Here is an 18,058-nt window from a genome sequence, read left to right on the forward strand (position 1 = left end):
GACTTTGGACAGTGACTCAAGTTCTTTGTGCCTCAGTGTCCTCTTCTATAAAATGCTGGTAGTAGTAGCAGCCCACCTCATAGAGTTAATATGAAATTAAACTCTTCGTTGTTACACTCTCAAAAGAGTGTCTGCCTGTGGTACATGCTGGGTAGATGTTTGGTGGTATTATTCCACGATTTCTGTGGACCATCCCTGAAGCCACTACTCTTGCTTTTCAAATCTGGCAGCGTTGTGCCTGCAATGAAGAATTGCAACGTCCTTAAAATGAAGAATCTCAAAGCCCTTTAGCAAGTAATTACTCAGGAGTTTCACAGTCCTCCCCTCAGGATCCTTTTAACTGAAATGGCACATCCCTTTGAGTTCAAATTAAGTTGTACTAACATTGAAGCCTCCTGGACTTCCCTGGTGGCGCAGTGGTTAAGAATCCACCTGCTGATTGGGATTGACATGTATACACTGATGTGTATAAAATTGATGACTAATAAGAACCTGCAGTATAAATAAAACAAACAAACAACGAAAAAACAACTAATACTAAACTTTCTTCGGGTTATTTGTGTGGAAATATGTTAATATAAATGTTTCAGACATTACATGAAATTTCTAAAAATCTTATATGTTCTGGTATAATGTTATAAGTCATAATTCTAGTTATTACTTTAAAATGTATAGCTCAGAAATAACTAAATTTCCTTGTCAATTGCATTATTATGAATTTTCATCAAATCTTTAACCATGGTCATTTTTAAGTCTTTTGTCATTTACAGACAGTTCTTGGTGTACTCTGATGCTTTTGCAAAAATGTTCCTATAAAAGGGTTTTATCTTCAAGGAATTCGTGGAAAAGCCTCTGACAAGCACAGGTTTCTGGTAACTGACTATACTGCTGAACTGAATGAATAAGCATTTTCAGAACTCTAATGGAAAACTGATGAATTCATAAAAGTGCTAACAAAAGATCAAGATGAAAAAAATTAATTACATGGGACTGAGTGAACTGATGAGGATGATTATAATTTTTGTGACTTTCTGTTGGAATAAAAAAAAAAGAGTAGTGGTAACAGGTAGGGAGGCTATGAGCTGTAGTCATGTGATATGGTATGATTATTGATGACTGCCCAAGGCACGATAACAAAAATCCTATTTATTTTGAAAACAGAAGTGCATTAGTTATAGTGGGAATTTTTACATGCTATAAAACAGTTTTATGAAAAGATTTAGTAATGAGTTCCTAGCTTTTATAGGCCAGGGAACATATCTTATCTTTAAACATTAGGTACTATTTTCTCTCAGAACCATTTATGTTCTTATACCTTGTCTGTGTGACTTTTCATTTACTAAATATCAATGTTGTTGAAGATTCATCTATTTATATTTATGAAAACTGAGCCTCTTAAAGCTTATACAATTAAAAAAAGAAAAAAGAATCCACCTGCCAATGCAGGGGACACAGGTTTGAGCCCTTGTCTGGGAAGATCCCACATGTCACAGAGCAACTAAGCCCGTGTGCCACAATTACTGAGCCTGCACTCTAAAGCCCGCAAGCCACAACTACTGAGCCCACACGCCACAGATACTGAGCCCGCATGCCACAACTACTGAAGCCTGCATGCCTAGAGCCAGTGCTCCACAATAAGAGAAGCCACCGCAGTGAGAAGCCCGTGCACCGTAACGAAGAGTAGCCCTCGCTCGCCACAACTAGAGAAAGACCGCACGCAGCAACGCAGACCCAATGCAGCCAAAAATAAATAAATAAATAAATAAAAAACGTTGAAGCCTCCTGTGCAGTGACTTGTAGTTTCTCGCCCCCTTCCATTTTATTATGTGTGGTGACTTCATGGTACTAACTTACAGAGACTAGTCCTCTACATTCTTTAGCTTCTACCTTCTAGTAAAAGTGCCTTACCATTAGCTTTGCTGATTGTGCTCTCAGCTGTGCTTCTCTTCTGCCCTGAGGGTGCTATGGAGTCAAAGACTGCCCTGATCTACATTTGGAGGTCGGCCAACTTGGGGTTAAACTATGACCCAGACATGTGGGAAGCACATTAGTTAATCTGTCACCCATTTCCAAGGCCCTCTTGCCAGGACTGACTTCATGGGCATGTGAAGTAGCACAGGGCTCAGCACTCAGGAGGGACCCAGGCTTTGTTTAATGCTCTGCTGGTGCCATCTTGAAATTCCGAATTTTACGTTGGGACTTCTGTTTTGAAAGCAGAGTTTGATGGGAAGGTGGAGCCTGTGCACAAGCAGAAGAAATATGCACTGTGTGTCCCCTTTCCATGACACCCCATTTGCACAGAGTGTTTATGTTGCCCTGTGAACATGGGATTCAGGTGGATTTATGATGTGTGGGAGTTCAGTGGCTCAAAGTAAAAGTGAGTATAAGGTAAGTGTGTTTCTCTAAGACTAAGCTGAGGGGGGTGAAGTGGCTGTGGGTGGGACACTGACAGCCCTGAGAAGTCACACTTTCTGAACCAGAACTTCCTTCCAACCCACACAAAACCCCACAAATGACCAAGAAACATTATCATATCTTTCTTACTAGTGTTCCTTCACTGCATCAGCATCCATGTAATGCTGAAAATAACAATGTAGAAGGAAAGAAAAAATAGGGTAACACGTAGTTTCTTTTTTTCTATCTTTTTTTACTCATTAGTGCGATGTGCTGGTAGGATGCACATGTATCAAGAAGTGAATTAAAAACAGTTGAGTTAGCTTTGTGCAGTGTTTCTAACGGTTCTGGGAAGAATGAAATACGTGCAAATACATGTGCATATATGAGTTATGAAATACAAAAATTGTGTAATTTCAGTGATTCCACATATAAATTAAAGATTAGAGTTAAAATTCGCGCTAATATTTTAACATTTTAATTTTTCTTTACTTAGAACAACATTAAATGGAAAACAAAATACATCATGTTAAGAGAGAGATTTCAGAAGAAAGGAGATAGCTTTATATTTTATTGCCTTTAATGGTACTTTTTCCCCTGTTTTTTGAACAATGGATTTTTGCTCCATTTTTTTTTTTTTTTTTTTTTTTTTGCGGTACACAGGCCTCTCACTGTTTTGGCCTCTCCCATTGCGGAGCACAGGCTCTGGACGCGCAGGCTCAGTGGCCATGGCTCACGGGCCCAGCCGCTCTGCGGCATGTGGGATCTTCCTGGACCAGGGCACGAACCCGTGTCTCCTGCATTGGCAGGCAGACCCTCAACCACTGCGCCTCCAGGGAAGCCCTTTGCTCCATTTTTGTTTTTATTTTGCTCTGAGCCCCACAAATGATACAGCCAGCCCTGCCTCTTCCTTCCTATAGAAGTTGGTAAAGTTAAAAGCTTGATTTCCCAGTCTCCCTTACACTTAGCCGTGACCACTTGACCACATTCTGGCCAGCGAGCCATAGCTGAAGTCCACTGGAAAGGCTTGGGGAAAACCAAAATGCCTGGTTCGAGGAGTAGACATTGATTGTACTGCCTTTCCCCTTCTGCCCTCCTTGAACAGTAATATCCTATTTGGTGCTGTGCAGCCATCTTGTGACCATTAGGAAATAAACATAAGAAAAAAGACCAAAGGCTATAAAAGTTGGAGTGAAAAGCTAAGCATCTGTGTCCTTGAGGGTCTTGTTGAGTTGCTGAGCCAACACCAGCAGCCATCAATCTAGACTTTTTTGTGAAAAAAATAATCCCCTACTAATTTTAGCCACTGTGAGCCTTCCATTACTCTTGTCCATTCATTACTAGTGGACTCATGGGCCCTGAACTGCCTGCCTTGCCCAAGTTCTTTCATCAGAAGAAGAGAATTCCTTCTTCTTTCAACCCTATTGTTTCCACCATCAAGGCTCTCTACCAGTTTCACAGGCCAGTGAGGGAGACAGGGAGGCAATGTCCTATTGACCCTTCCTTCTCTTTCTCATCCCTCTCTGCTATAGCTCCTGTGTTCCAGCACTTCTCTTAGCTGCTCCCAAACAAAAGGTTCTGTGATGATCCATCAGTGTAAGTAGGTACCTGGTGGAGGCAGCCTCAGACACACCCCAGAAACATCCAAAACCCAGACTCAGACCAGTCAGGCCACCCTGTAACTTTTGGACCAGGAGTAATTTCTCTATCTTATAATTAAGGTAAGATAATAGAGATTGAAGTCAAGCAAATGAAAAAGAATTGACAGAAAACCCCACAGCTAACATAAGGAAAACTTAGTCTGGAGCCCTTCATAGTTGGAGTTTTTTGTTTTATTTTTTTTCTTCTTCTTCTTCTTTTATGATCACTCCATCTTTGGTCCCCGCAGAAGCCCAGTTTCCTTGCCACGAGCAGCCACCACTGTCATCTCCCTGGAGACTGTCACTCGTATGAATTCAGCACATGGTAGAGGTCCAGTAATTAAGCACATACTTTCAGAGAAGCAAGGGAGAACAAGGAGCTCAGTCCCTCATTAAGTGAGACGACACCTGGGTGGGCCTTGTCCATCAGCATTGCTGTAATTAGGACACGTTAACAGGGCTGCTGCTGCCACAGCCCGTGTGTGTCCATGTTTGGCATATCGACTTAGGACATGAGATGTAGTTGTTTTTAATAGAAGGGGGTTCGTTAAAACATAGCATTTCCCAGCAAGAATTAGGCATTTTATTATTTAGCAATCTCCTCCAACGGTTATAATAGCTTAAATATTTACCAGGGACTGTTGGGGAGCTCCTGTCTTTCACTAAGAGACTTTGTATTGAAGCTATTCCAGGAATATGGGTCAGAGTCCTCACTTGTCAGCTTACTGCAGGGTCAACCAAACTCCTGAGTTAACTATATCCTCTGTTCTTTCCCCTCCCTGTCATCAGAACAGGAAAGACACAGAATCATACTCTGTTTGGCTCTCGAGACATGATGGTTAACATTTTGACGGAGGAGTTTGAAATCACTGCCTGAAAAGATCTCCCTGCATAGCTGAATGAGACCTCAGCTATGGTTCGTTGTCCAGAATGTGGTCTCATGGCCACAGCTACGTGCAAGGGAGGCTGGGAAATCAAGCTTTCAGCTTTACTAACTTCTATAGTAAAGGTAGTTAAGATGCACAGTTCCACAATCAAATACCTTGGAAACCACTCAAAGAGTTGAAGCAGATTGTAGCCATTTAAAAGCATGGATGACATTCTCAGATGAGCTGGAACAATAACAGATCCCACTTTGCAGAATTACAGTAGCAACAGAATGAAGTTATGTTGTGTAAATGGTAGAACACTTCACAAATGCAAGATTATTTTGAGAAAATCAATACCTTCTCCCTTTGTATTGCCTGTATGTGAGAGAAGTGGAGGCCCAGGCTGGCTGTTAAAGTTCAGCTTTTAGCTTAGATCTATGTGATGCTTAAATGAAACCCTCTTCTGCGATAAGAGTGTTACCCTAAAAGCTGAATTCCTGGCTTACAGGTGTGAACACCACTGCTACTAAGAGACTCTAAAGAGGTCTGTTTCTACTTTGCAGGGACACTTCAGGAAGCACCTCCCTCGGCTTGGTCAACAGTAGTTCCTACCACACTGAAGTGAATGTCATCTCTTGTACACACGAGCAAGGGTTAAGCTCTGGCAAGATCTTGCTTAAACCAAATGGCAATATCACACAAGGTCAGTGGGTTAGATACACTGCAGAGCATTTGGATAAGCCACAAAATTTGTGCAACCTGTGCTTATCAGCAGCCTTCTCCAGTTCATCTGTGGTTTACTGGAAGCTGCTTACATGCTCTATATTCTACTCCTTGTCAGAAAGAGACCAAATGTTTCAGTTAAAGGGAAAGGTAAGGCAGTATTACCAAACATCCCCTAACAGTAAATGCCAATCAATGACACCTACTCTGTCAAGTTCATCTTATTCCCTAGAGGAGTCAAGTTTAACACCAAGACTTCTACACTCAAGCAGGGTCTGCCTTGGGGTCATCTTCCCTGTAGCTCTAGGTCTTCTTGAAATGAATGAGAGCCTTGAACTTTTTTTAATAAGGGAGAGTGTTTAAGAGTGTCCTAGTGCTAAAGACATTTGAGCATTGGCCTGACCACCTAACTCAGAAGCTCAGAAGCCTCTTCTGAGTAGCTTATACAAGTCTGGACCAGTCCACACAGTTGTGTTTTGATGAACTCAAACATGGCTAACTAAAGAACAAGGAGAGGCAAAGGGTAAAAGGCATGAACCAACAGTTCACTAAAGAATGATTTTTTTGTGGTACGCAGGCCTCTCAGTGTTGTGGCCTCTCCCGTTGTGGAGCACAGGCTCTGGATGCGCAGGCTCAGCGGCCATGGCTCACGGGCCCAGCCGCTTCGTGGCACGTGGGATCTTCCCAGACCGGGGCACGAACCCATGTCCCCTGCATCAGCAGGCAGACTCTCAACCACTGCGCCACCAGGGAAGCCCAGGAATGATTTTTATACTAGACATAATTGAGGTTGTTCTGGTACAGGTCTTATCCGCTGGACTCCCATTAAACTCCCAGGGAAGGACTATGTATAGGTCTGAGAGAGAAAATAGAAGCTTGAAAGGCATGAGACAGTAATTTACCTGTGGTCCTATTTCATGGATTTCCACTTTTTCATTCTTGTGACTATCCAGAATCTATTATAACTAACATTTGCTGACCTTACCCTGGTGTACGCTATACCTTGACTTACTACGTCAACTGAAAGCAGGGGTCAAATGAACTGATGGTAACACATGAGATTCTGCCATTCCAGTTTATTGAAATGAGTAAATTTATAGCTTTCTTTGCATACAGAAAAGTGCACAAGAAAATAAGTATGTACAAAACAATTGTGTGGCTGTTCCTCACTTTCAAAAATTCAATTCCCTAGAAATAATTGCCTCCAGTTAGCACATTTAGGTATTTGGACATATAAAATACTATTTCAAGTCTGTGTTGATAATGACTGAGTGGGAAGTCAGATGGAAAATGATGCCATACGTGATCAGCTATTATCATTCAACGTAAAACCACAGGACTTTAGCTCGGACTACTTGGAGCTAATCAGTAGAGGTTCAGGAGGCCACCATCTTGTTTAGATCCTGAGCAGTCATCCTCTTCTTCCACCTAAAGATAACATTGTATGTGGTTGATTAACACCCACAAGAACCTGAGTACTAGGGGTCAAGAGACAACATTAAAAAACCCAACATAAACAAAACAAAACAAAACAAAACTCATATGGCAAGAACAAACCCTTTGAACTGTGCTGACAATAGGACTGAAAATGAACTGGAAAGGTTTCCACGGTTATGAGGAGAAAAATATTGCAGGCATTAGATTTTTAATGATAACACCGCCGATTTTTTCTCCGATTTATCATCCTACTAACTGTAAGACTGTGTGGCATCAAGAAAGCTTTCCAGTTACTTGATAAAGGCCTGGCATTATCCCAAGTAAGCACCTAATATGTTTGGCACTATCACATTTAACTTTGTGATGTGTCTCTCTTCAGAATATGGTCCTTCTTTGCTGAATTGAGTTCAATTTTTCTTCAACATGAGCTGCTCTTCTGGAACTTCAGCTCAGGAGGATGGCCTCCTATTCCATAGAAAGGATAAAGGTTGTGCCCATTTGCAATTCTAGTTACTGGGATTAGAGATTACTGAGAAGGCAGAGAGGCTTCAGATCTGTGAATCATTAGATTTTTTTGCCCCATAAAACTCTGTTGTTTGTGAAAGAGAGGTAATGTTATATAAACCCAGGAGTAAAAATGACTGAAAAGAGAATCAGAGGGAAAAGAAGAGGAGAGATGAAAAGTGATTTTCCCTCATTTGCAATAGCTAGCAAGAGATTGGAGAAAGGACAATCTTGCCCTTGAGAGAAGAATAATGTTCAGAAAGAGGTTATATCTTTAAAAACGTTCTTAGGTGTGTTCAAAGTCCCCAGAGAGAAGCTGAACCTGCTTCCATTTTACTTTAAAAATGCTCTGTAAGCGATGGTCTGAAGCAAGGTTTAAGAAGGTGCCTTGTTCTACCACAATCTTTAGGTTTTATGCTCTGAAACAGAACCCCCAAACACTCTGAACAGTAAGGATTTTAAAATTTATTCAAAACAGTATGATCTGAGGGGTTGTGGTGGCTGCATTGCCCAGCCAGAGGGTACACAGCACAGTGTTCTAGAAGGTTCTAGGGACACAATAAACAAGGGTTCAAGGAGGGAAACTACTTCATTTACATTTAAGCTAGAGAGTTTAGGTTCTTAATTTATTTAAATCCATAGATTCAGTTTAGCTAAACAGAAAGTGGAAGGCATTCTACAAGTGGAAGAGGCAGCAAGAAATAAGGCAACAGATAATATGTCAAAGCTAGAACAAGGGCAGAGGTCAGGACTTGTCTGCTTATTAGCTTTGTCCTTGACTACTAAGGCCAACCTTTTTGTTCCTCTGGATTGTGAGCATGCCAAGTTCCTAGAGAAGTGTGAAGAAGAAAAAACCCATGGTTAGAAATTTTGGGTTGACTATCAAGGTATTAAATATTAAGTCATTATTTAAAAATGTCAGTCATAGTATCTCCTAGGACCGATTCAAGAGGATTGGATAGAATAGTCGATGTAGAATCTGTAATAAAGCGATTAACACAAGTGCTCAATAATGTTAGCTATTTTCTCCCATGGCACTTGTCCTCCCTACCCCTCAATCTATATATTCAGCAGGTTGACCAAAATTATCCTTCCTTCATGACCTAAAGAAGAAAGGGCCTCCAAAGAGAACTCGAGTCAATTCAGTTTAGCACAAACAATCCTCCTAGACTTCCAGTGCAGTTTGTTCCTTTCTATTGTCTGTGTGTGCCTCCCCTGGAGAGGAAGCAATAATGAGTCTCTGTCAAGACTTCTAGCCCTTCAACATCTTCCATATATTATGCTGCTTTATTAACATTAGAAATCATCTGGACGCTCGTTAAAGTGAAGCTTTTCCTCAGCACTGAGGGGGATTCCTTAGGGCTGGGGCCCAGGAATTTGTCTTTTCAGTAATCTCACTCGGTTCTCTGAAGCTGATTTTACAGAAAAGCACTTTCAGAAATAACTGTAATTACAGAAGTGGAGTGAGGGGGGCTAATCCAAATTGCAAATAAACTCAAATCTTATTGTTGGTATCAGATTTAAGATATTTATCTATTTAAAAGAATTCAGTTCTATGTGGGTCAAGACATAGTTTGGTAGTCTCACTTGAATGGGGCAAGACTGAAAAAAAACGGGTTTGGGTTCTTTTCATTCTTCCTGTTGTTCACCCCTTTCAGAATGCAGATAAGTCTCCTCTCCTCCACTAACTTCAACCTTTTAAGATTGAAGTCGCTTCCACTCACTGTTGAGAAAGAAAAACACCCCTCCCCCTTTCCCCTTCCCGGGTCTCAGTCTAAGGTGGTTACACACAATAACTCACCAAGGATAAAACCCACCAGCAGACTCATGTAAGCTCATACTACTTTTGAAGGAGGTACAGGCAGCTGTCACCACTTTGGGATTTAACATCGCCAGACTAGTTCAGACTAATTTGAGGCCCCTCACAAAGAAATACCTATTGATTTGGGAGGCAGAAGTGTTGTGATCATGATCTGTTTGGCTGACCTGTTTGGTGGCTTCAGAAGGTCCCCAGATTTTGAAGCTTCTATAGAAAACTGAGTAATTACTAGGAAGCTTTGCAATCACTTCAATATGAAGGTCAAAAATCTAGAAGGCTAAGTGTTATATTGAGTTTTACTTCCATCCAGAAGTGAAATATCAAAAACACAGGATGACAGAAATCCATATCCATAAGAGTATAGTACTGTTTTCTATATGTATGAGAACTCTATTCCTAAATGGCCAGCCTATTCATTACTAAATTAGTTAAGTATAGTGTTCCATATCTTTTACTTCTCCATTACAGAGATTTAACTTCTTTCCGAATCTAAAATTAAAATGTCACCCTTACCCCCATGCCACCCTTTTTCACCAAACCTAAGCTTAGTAGGATCTTCTACTTACAGAAGTTAGGCAAAAGGATTTCCAAATGGATCCCTATATACATCAGAAGATGTGGATTGAGGAGAAGCCATCTATGGAGATAAAACCATCTAGTCAATAACTATAATTACAATTGTAAGAAAACAGCTATAATTAAGACTTCTCAGATCCCTTTAGAAAAAATCACTTAGGTCACAGACTAATCAGATATTGTATGGGTCTATGATGATTTGTGTTTGCCTGCTTGTGATTGATGTGTGTGTGTGTGTGTGTGTGTGTGTATTATTTACATCAAAACCAAGTTTCAGAATTATGTTTGCCTCCCAATGCAAAATATTATTTTTATGAGCTAAGTAATTATGGGTGGGAAATTAGGAACTTAAATCTTTGAAAAAATTTTAAAGATAGTGTTTTGGCTCAATTTTCTTTCAAAGTGCTTTCCCGAGCTAGGTTAAGTGAGGTACAAAGGACTTTTCTTTATGATATTTGTTTCTCAAGTTCAGGAGAGTAGTTCTTGCAAAAATAATCTTTCCCCAGTTTGAGTTGAGGTTTACACTGCGATGGTCCTCAATGATAAATCTTATTCAAATGTCCTTTACCATCAAAGATACAAGCAAGGTTAATTCAGGAGGCGGTAACTCTATGTGGCGTGTACTTTGGAGCATCATCTTCTAATAGTTGATACTTACAGAGGCTGGTGATGAATGGAAAGAATCTTTAGAGAAGGGGTTCTCAAATGCATTGTCAGCAGATTTGGAAACTGGCAGGGCACCTTGTCTGGGAGCTGGCTTTGGTAGTTCTAGAAGGTGAAAAAGTAGTCAGTAGACAAGCTTTCCCCAAATACATGCACAAGTTCTCCAGTCAGGCTTATCTTAGAAATTAAGTTCCATACTTGCTCCGGACGCACAGGCTCAGCGGCCATGGCTCATGGGCCCAGCCACTCCGCGGCATGCGGGATCTTCCCGGACCAGGGCACGAATCCGTGTCCCCTGCATCGGCAGGTGGACTCTCAACCACTGCGCCACCAGGGAAGCCCTAAGTTCCATACTTTTGAAATTGACATCAATGGAACAAAAATCACCCCCAAATTCCAGGACTCCCAGTGATTATTACAGGCAAATTCATCCCTTCTTGGAAGAGGGAGCCATGCATATTCGCTTGAAGTGGAAGAGATTCAGAATTCCCTCACTTAAAAGCACCTACATGGGGCTTCCCTGGTGGCGCAGTGGTTGAGAGTCCGCCTGCCAATGCAGGGGACACGGGTTCGTGCCCCGGTCTGGGAAGATCCCACATGCCGCGGAGCGGCTGGGCCCGTGAGCCATGGCCGCTGAGCCTGCGCGTCCGGAGGCTGTGCTCCGCAACGGGATAGGCCACAACAGTGAGAGGCCCCGCATACAGCAAAAAAAAAAAAAAAAAAAGCACCTACATGGCAAACCTTCACCAAGCCTTGAGGCCAACACAGAAGTAAAAGTTCCGAAAGATTAAATCACTAATACAGTACAGCAAGCATTCAAATACTGGCTGCATTTTGAAGCGCTTTCGTTCTACCACACCTTTTTAACTTTCCTCATTAGATGGGTAGTACAGTCCATACATACCTACTCATGAAAAAATGAGTCCTTATCACACATACAGCCTCCAGGTGCCATGACCCATTGAATTTCAATAGCTCCTGGCAGCCCTTTTAAGAATTGTCACAAGAGGGCAGCATTGGGCCAGCCCTTAGAAACAGCTAACTAAGGTAAACAGTTAACTCCATAAGGTAAATGGTCAAGTTGTCTCCATAACCCCTGCTAGGCAAAAAAAGCAAGAGTAAAGCTATTGGTGGGTCAGGAGAGGGTTGTTCTGAGGGACTCTGTGAGCCCATATGACAGTGAAATACTTGTTGGTACAGTTGACAGAGAAGTAGGTAGCTTACCATTGATCTTTCTCAACAGTTGATTAGCGTCAAAGTCATCATGGTCTGCATTCTCCTGAGGAATGCCAACTTTGTTGTTGAAATAGTTGGAGAAGGCACTTGAAGTCCCAGAGGAATTCTGTTCTCCTTTCCTTGCTGGCACAGTAGGTGGCTGCCGCAGTTGGAAGTCCTTAAACATTTCTTTCACTTCCTTGACTTCTTTGTCCCCAAGTGGGTCCAAGGCAACGAAGGCATCACTGGAGACGTCCTTCGGAGGGCCAGTTCTGGGAGGTGGCTGAGGAGGAGTGACCAGGAGAGAGGAGAGCATAGAAGGGGGTTGGGCTGACACAGTAGGAGCTGGAAAAACATTGCTCTGAAAAGGATTGCCCAGCGGGCTGGTTGATGACCAAGTATTGGGTGTCACGGATGTTGACGGGCCCCAGACTACAGGGGCTGGAGGTGAAGCTGAGGCTGCAAAGGATGAAGGCTGGTTCCAACCTGGAACAGCTGGGCTTGTGGTAAAGACGATTGGCTGACTGAATCCTGAAGGCTGACCAGCCATCATAGTGCCCGGGACCATTGTAGTGGATTGACTGAAGACTAAGGGTGCTGGGTTCCATGGTCCTGTCTGAGCAGATATAACTGGCACACCACCTGAAGGAGGGAAATGGGATAAAGGACTTATCAGGAAACTAGCCTGAAGAGGATTCTTGAGTTTCAGAGAGTCAACTCTCTGGAGAGCATTTTTAGAGAGCATCTACATGCCAAACCTTTATTAAGCCTTGAGGCTGACATGGCTTTTATTAGATTATTTCACTCTAAAGATGAATTAGCTGTAGCGAGCATTTAAATGCTGGTTGCATTTCGAAGCCCTTTCTTTCTTCCACACCTTTTTCACTTTCCTCATTAGATAGATAATACAGTCCATAAGTACCTAGTTATAAAAAAGAAAATGAGCCCATCTTGTATGTACACTTATGTCATTCAAACAGCTAGAACAGAGCCTGTCAATAGCATGAACCTACGTGTTGAGTAAATACATTTACATATAGAAACCAGGCTTGTTATGAAGTAAATTAATATAACCCATCCGATACTCTTGAGAAACTGACTTAACCTTTTCATTTGGCAACTGGCTCATGTCTGAGGTCTTATGGAGACTAGCTATCAGGCATGTGCATTAGGCTTTAACATGTTTACATCCTGAAGAAACCATTTCAAAGCTTCCTTGCTTTTAAATGCTGCCAAGGTGGACACAGCTATATAAAAGGATGATAAAATTTGGTTGATGCCAAGATAGTTTTAGACTTTTATATACAAAAATGGAGAAAAGGCTAGTTTTCCTAGGAGAGCTGTTTCAAATAAAAGTGCTTCCTGCCCTGTGTCACCCACTAAACTTTGCCAGAAGTTAGAACAGAGTATTTAAAAGAGGAAGAGGAATAGAGGGAGACAAGATAAAGTGAAGCAAAAAAACAAACAAAAAAAACAACGCTTGCAATGTAACTAACTGCCTGTATCCAGGCATCTGCTCTTTGTGGGGAAATGGCTCTATCACCTGCACCCTTGCCATTGTTGATTTGTAATTCATTAAATCACTAAAATCTAGGTCTCGCCAATGTGTGCCCTCCTCTTCTTGAGAAGCTCATTCCCTACATCTTGTTCTAATACGTAGCACATTTTCTCTTCGACCTCTTCCCAAGTGTATTAATGACCCAGTTAAACTGTCACCACTAACAGAATACCTAAATTCAGCCTCATACCCATTCACAAACGACACTCTGCTCTCAAAACCTACTTGCTTTGAGCTTTGAAGCAGAGCATTCTTTCATTATGAAAGTCTTCTAACCAAAGTAGGAGAAGGCCTTCAAACTTGGGTTAGGAATGTTTTTGTTTCCAGAGTGAGAAATATTTTTAAAATAACGTTCAGGGGCTGATATAGTAAGATGTTGTATCTTGAATTTTCTTGGGACTGGAGCTTGGTGTTACTTGACTCAACCGTCATCAGGAACAACAGCCATTTGGCCGTGAACACAAGGTGTGCTCACGAAGACTGCTGGGTTTCAGTGGTGGGTCATCTTACTAAGTCAACATGCTTAGTTTTGGGGTGAGGAAACTGGGCACAAGAATATTAATTATTACAATTGAGAGGGTCACGGTCTGTGACAGAGACTAAAACTCAGGCATACCACCTCCAAATCCAGCACCCTATCCTCCTGTTCTGTCTCCTTGGCATCAAGGAACAGAACTATATTTTTTATTACAATGTTAATTCAAATACTTATTTGACATATACCAAAATTAGACTTCATGTACACTCAAGAGTATACATACAGGCAGACCTCAGAGATATTTCAGGTTTGGTTCCAGACCACTACCATAAAAGGAATATGGCAATAAAGTGAGTCACACACATTGTTTGGTTTCCCAGCCCATAAAAAAGTTATGTTTACACTATACTGTAGTCTAGTAAATGTGCAGTAGCATTATGTCTAAAAAAAAAATGTACATACCTTAATTTTAAAATACTTTATTGTTAAAAAATGCTAACCATCACCTGAGCCTTCAGCAAGCCATAATCTTTTTGCAATAGTAACATCAGAGATCATCAATCACAGATCACCATAGCAATATAATAATAACAAAAAAGTTTGAAATATTGCAGGAATTACCAAAATGTGATACAGAGACACGAAGTGAACAAATGCTGTTGGAAAAATGGCACTGATGGACTTGCTCGACTCAAGGTTGCCACAAACCATCAATTTGTAAAAAACTCAATATCTCCAAGGTACAATAAAATGAAGTGCAATAAAATGAGGTATGCCTGTATTCCTTTCACAACCAATCAAGGGAACAGTTCTCTTAGATCCTATAATACAGGCTTCTAGAAGTGGGTTGAGTTTAAACAAAGTTATTGCTGGCATTTTAAAACAAATTACTTAAATTTTATTAACTGAAGCCAGAGTCACTCACTAATAATTTACACCAATTGGATGTGCAAAAATTGGATAGAATTTTACCATATTTCATGTTGGATGACTTGCCTTCCCTTAGGAAAATGTGTGGCTTTAGTCCTAGATGGTATTAGTGGGAGTGGTGATAAAAGAGAAAAATACATTTGAGAGGAATTAAAGGCTTTCCCAGTGTATACTTAGGCCAGCCTTCATTCCCGTCTACCAGATCCCATGCATCACGTTTCCAAGATATTTAAGGCCCTGCTGGAGAAAGGTAAGGAAAAAGAAAGTGTGGGTATAAAAAGTTAGTTTTATTAACCTTTAGATGCTAGATTAAAGCTCAGGGCAGCTAGTCAGAGCCAAAGGCTCAGCTTTCTACAATGCCCTTTCCCCACCCCCAGTTCTCCAGAGGAAACGGTCCCCCAGCTGGGTCCAGCGGAAGCCAGACCTACAACCTTCCATGGCTTGGCTGAGGATCCCTGCTAGTGGACAGGGGCTATACTGTAGGGCTCAGTTTGAGTCCCATGTCCAAACTGGGAAGAATCATCAGTATTCTGCAGTTGTATACCCCAAGGCCTCAACAGGGGCACCTAGCCAAAAAGCTTCACTTCGTCTGAATAAATTAACAGTTATAGGGTCCAGCTGTATTTTCAGGCTGACTTGTTAAATATGGGCTGTAAAAATTCTTCAGGACATTGATATGAAACTACAAAGCTCTGTGATGGGACCTAGTCGCAGGCACTACATACAGGCTCTCTATTCTTCTGCAGGGAAAACACTAACCAGCTCCACTTGAGGGTGGAGGAGAAAGGGATGCAGAAAGGGGAAGACCCCAAGAGATATGAAGTGCTTGGGGAGAGTCTCCTGATGGTGTAATATGCCAAGCAGGGACCTGGAACAAGTGGGCTTCTCACACCTGCAGGGATTTCAGCCACTCAGCAGGTGGGAAACAACCCTCCTGTTGCTACCACACTCCAGATATGATGGAACAGATTTAAGATGACAGAACCAAAATATTTTCCTTTGCCGGAAAACAGCAGGAAAAAAAAGAGTCCTGATGATTGACTCAGCAGGAGGCAGAGAAAACCAAGATCCCTGGTCAAATTTTACAAAATAGGGGAGAGTCTCTCTTCACCTATAGCCCCCCTCAGACCCTTCCCAAGACAGAGTCTATTTGGAGCTTGTAGAGGAGCTAAGAAGTAGAAAAACAAAGAGAAGCCCCAGCAGGAGAGCAAAGACCATTGTGGGGTTTCTGAAGACTGTTCCATGGAGGCAGGAAAGAACTGGAGGCTTCAGCCAAAGAGTAGCAGGGCCAGCCCTCGGCCGAGTGGCCTTCCCCAACGTCCTACCACAGAGTGGCTCAGTGGCTTGCAGAGCTGGTGAAACATTTTTGAATGACAGCAGCATCACCTCTCAGGTATCTGATAAAATTCCATCTCTTCCCTTATTTCTGTGTTCTTTTCAACTTCAGACTTCTATACTGTGGACTTACTAACCCTACTAAGGCACCCAACTAGACAAAATACCAGCAAGGAGCTGCTAAGGCTTAACTATTCAGAGACTAATCAGGATATATGCCTGTCTCACACCCACCATATGCCTAGAAAACAGAGCTGGGCTCAGAACCTGGCACTTTCATTCAATCACTCACACTTGCTTCAGATTTAACCTATAGCCCTCTTGGGGTGTATATCCCTTCCTTTAACCAAGAGGTTAAATAGGGGATAGGGCTTCAATTCAGTAATGGCAAATTGCATGGAAGACGTGCATGTTGCTACTTTTTCAAATAGAGATGATAGACAAGGCTCTCTCATCTCAACCCTGTTTCTCCAATGAAGCTGGTCTGGGCTTCAGAATCCCTTCCAATTGTCTTCAGTAAGCCATGACCAGTTGGTTCAGCTAAGTGCAATACTAAAAATGGATTTCTTCTCACATGCCAATTCAAGGCGTCAAATTCCAGTTACAAGTCAAGAGTACCTAATAGAGGTGGGTTGTACAGAAGTAAAAGTGGGAGAAAGGCTCCCTAGGATGCTCAAATCTTATGCCCCAGGAACCCCTATGGATATGAAGTGCACCCTCCTATGAATTACCATCTTAGGAGTGAAAGTAACAGAGCCAAATCTAACTCCACCTCTAAACACCTACCTAGACCCCCAAGGGGCCCTACTGGGGCAGCAGCACTTGTTTTGAAGAGGTCCAGGGGGTTGGTCTGTAGGGTTGCAGGTTGTCCCGGAGATGTCTGGCCTGGAGGCTCTGAGACGAGAGGAGTAAAGATGTCTGATGCAAGTAAGTCTTTTGCTGGAGACTGACAGGGCAGAGAGGGACACAGAGCAGTTACTCAGGAACAGTGAAATCCAGCTGTATTCTGTTTCCTACTCTGTACCTCGAATTTGGGAACACAAAAAGAGAAACTTTTTCCCATTACTGATAAATTATTCTAACAAACTCCAAAAGACAGAAAAAAAAAAAAAAGACACAGATCCTGGCAATGGACAGAATATTGGGTCTTGGTGATTGATGGAATGGAGGACCTTCAAAGTGAAATCTACTTTGCTCATTTACACGTTTGTATCTGTCTAGTCTCCTTATCAGCTAAAAGCTTGAAGCTGGGAGAGAAAAGGCAACTATAAGCAAGTAGCCTAAATATTTGGATCCTTCTTCTGGATTTAAATCATTCTGCATAAAGATGATACAGTAGTTTAATCATTAGGCCAGCATATTCCAATGAGATTTTTAAAATGAAACTTATATAAGCCACATTTTAAATTGCTTTTGAAGGAAGTGGCAATAGTAAATATATAAGTTTCTTTTAAGACAGTGGATTGTTCAGTCATTAATCAGAGGAGACAAACTCGAGAATTTTAGACCACCACCTTGGACATGAATGCCCTATGGGGGGTGTGTGGAGGCGTGTGTTAGTACGGGGAAGGTACAAAGGGAATCACAGGAACCCTTCCCCTCCCCTCCCAGAACATGATGATCAAACTTACCGGAGGTACAGAAGCATAGCAGCATTAAAAACGGAAAAACTTGTGTTTAGTTAATAATATGTGACGACATGCAAACGGAAAGCAGGGTGTGACAAATACTGCCGAGTGAGAAGCTTAAAAAGGGTGACAATTAGAGGAAAATATTCCTGGAGAACGATGTGCCTTATCCCACCTTCTATTTTACAGCCACACAGGAAACTACACTAGCAGCAGGAAAGAGAGCTTGCATCACACCACCCTTTGGTACCGAACATGCATTCTGCCAATGGATATGTGAAGACAATTC

General features: G+C 41.9%; 1 protein-coding gene and 1 long non-coding RNA gene across 6 annotated transcripts in view; one reads left to right on the forward strand and one right to left on the reverse strand.

Moving 5' to 3' along the window:
* The first annotated feature begins 2,161 nt into the window (after positions 1–2,161).
* LOC308616815 lies at positions 2,162–18,036 on the forward strand. Its single transcript, XR_014015756.1, has 3 exons — positions 2,162–2,388; positions 5,467–5,606; positions 17,959–18,036. It is a non-coding gene; the product is annotated as an uncharacterized lncRNA (long non-coding RNA).
* DAB2 (DAB adaptor protein 2) overlaps positions 6,688–18,058 on the reverse strand; it is a 52,947-nt gene continuing 41,576 nt past the window's right edge. Inside the window, exons 11-16 of one of the 5 annotated variants that reach the window (XM_081233212.1) lie at positions 16,928–17,087; positions 11,850–12,482; positions 10,621–10,730; positions 9,953–10,023; positions 8,361–8,396; positions 6,688–7,054 (exon numbers count right to left, since the gene is read on the reverse strand). In XM_081233212.1, coding sequence (XP_081089338.1) covers positions 9,958–10,023; positions 10,621–10,730; positions 11,850–12,482; positions 16,928–17,087 — 969 coding nt within the window. In that variant the 3' untranslated portion in view covers positions 6,688–7,054; positions 8,361–8,396; positions 9,953–9,957. Of the gene's footprint in view, positions 8,397–9,952; positions 10,024–10,620; positions 10,731–11,849; positions 12,483–16,927; positions 17,088–18,058 lie in introns of all 5 variants that reach the window. The other 4 variants (XM_081233210.1, XM_081233213.1, XM_081233211.1 and 1 more) reach the window with 4 other exon arrangements.

The sequence above is a fragment of the Mesoplodon bidens genome (assembly GCF_964165515.1).
Source record: "Mesoplodon bidens genome assembly, chromosome: 4".
Lineage (NCBI taxonomy): Eukaryota > Metazoa > Chordata > Mammalia > Artiodactyla > Ziphiidae > Mesoplodon > Mesoplodon bidens.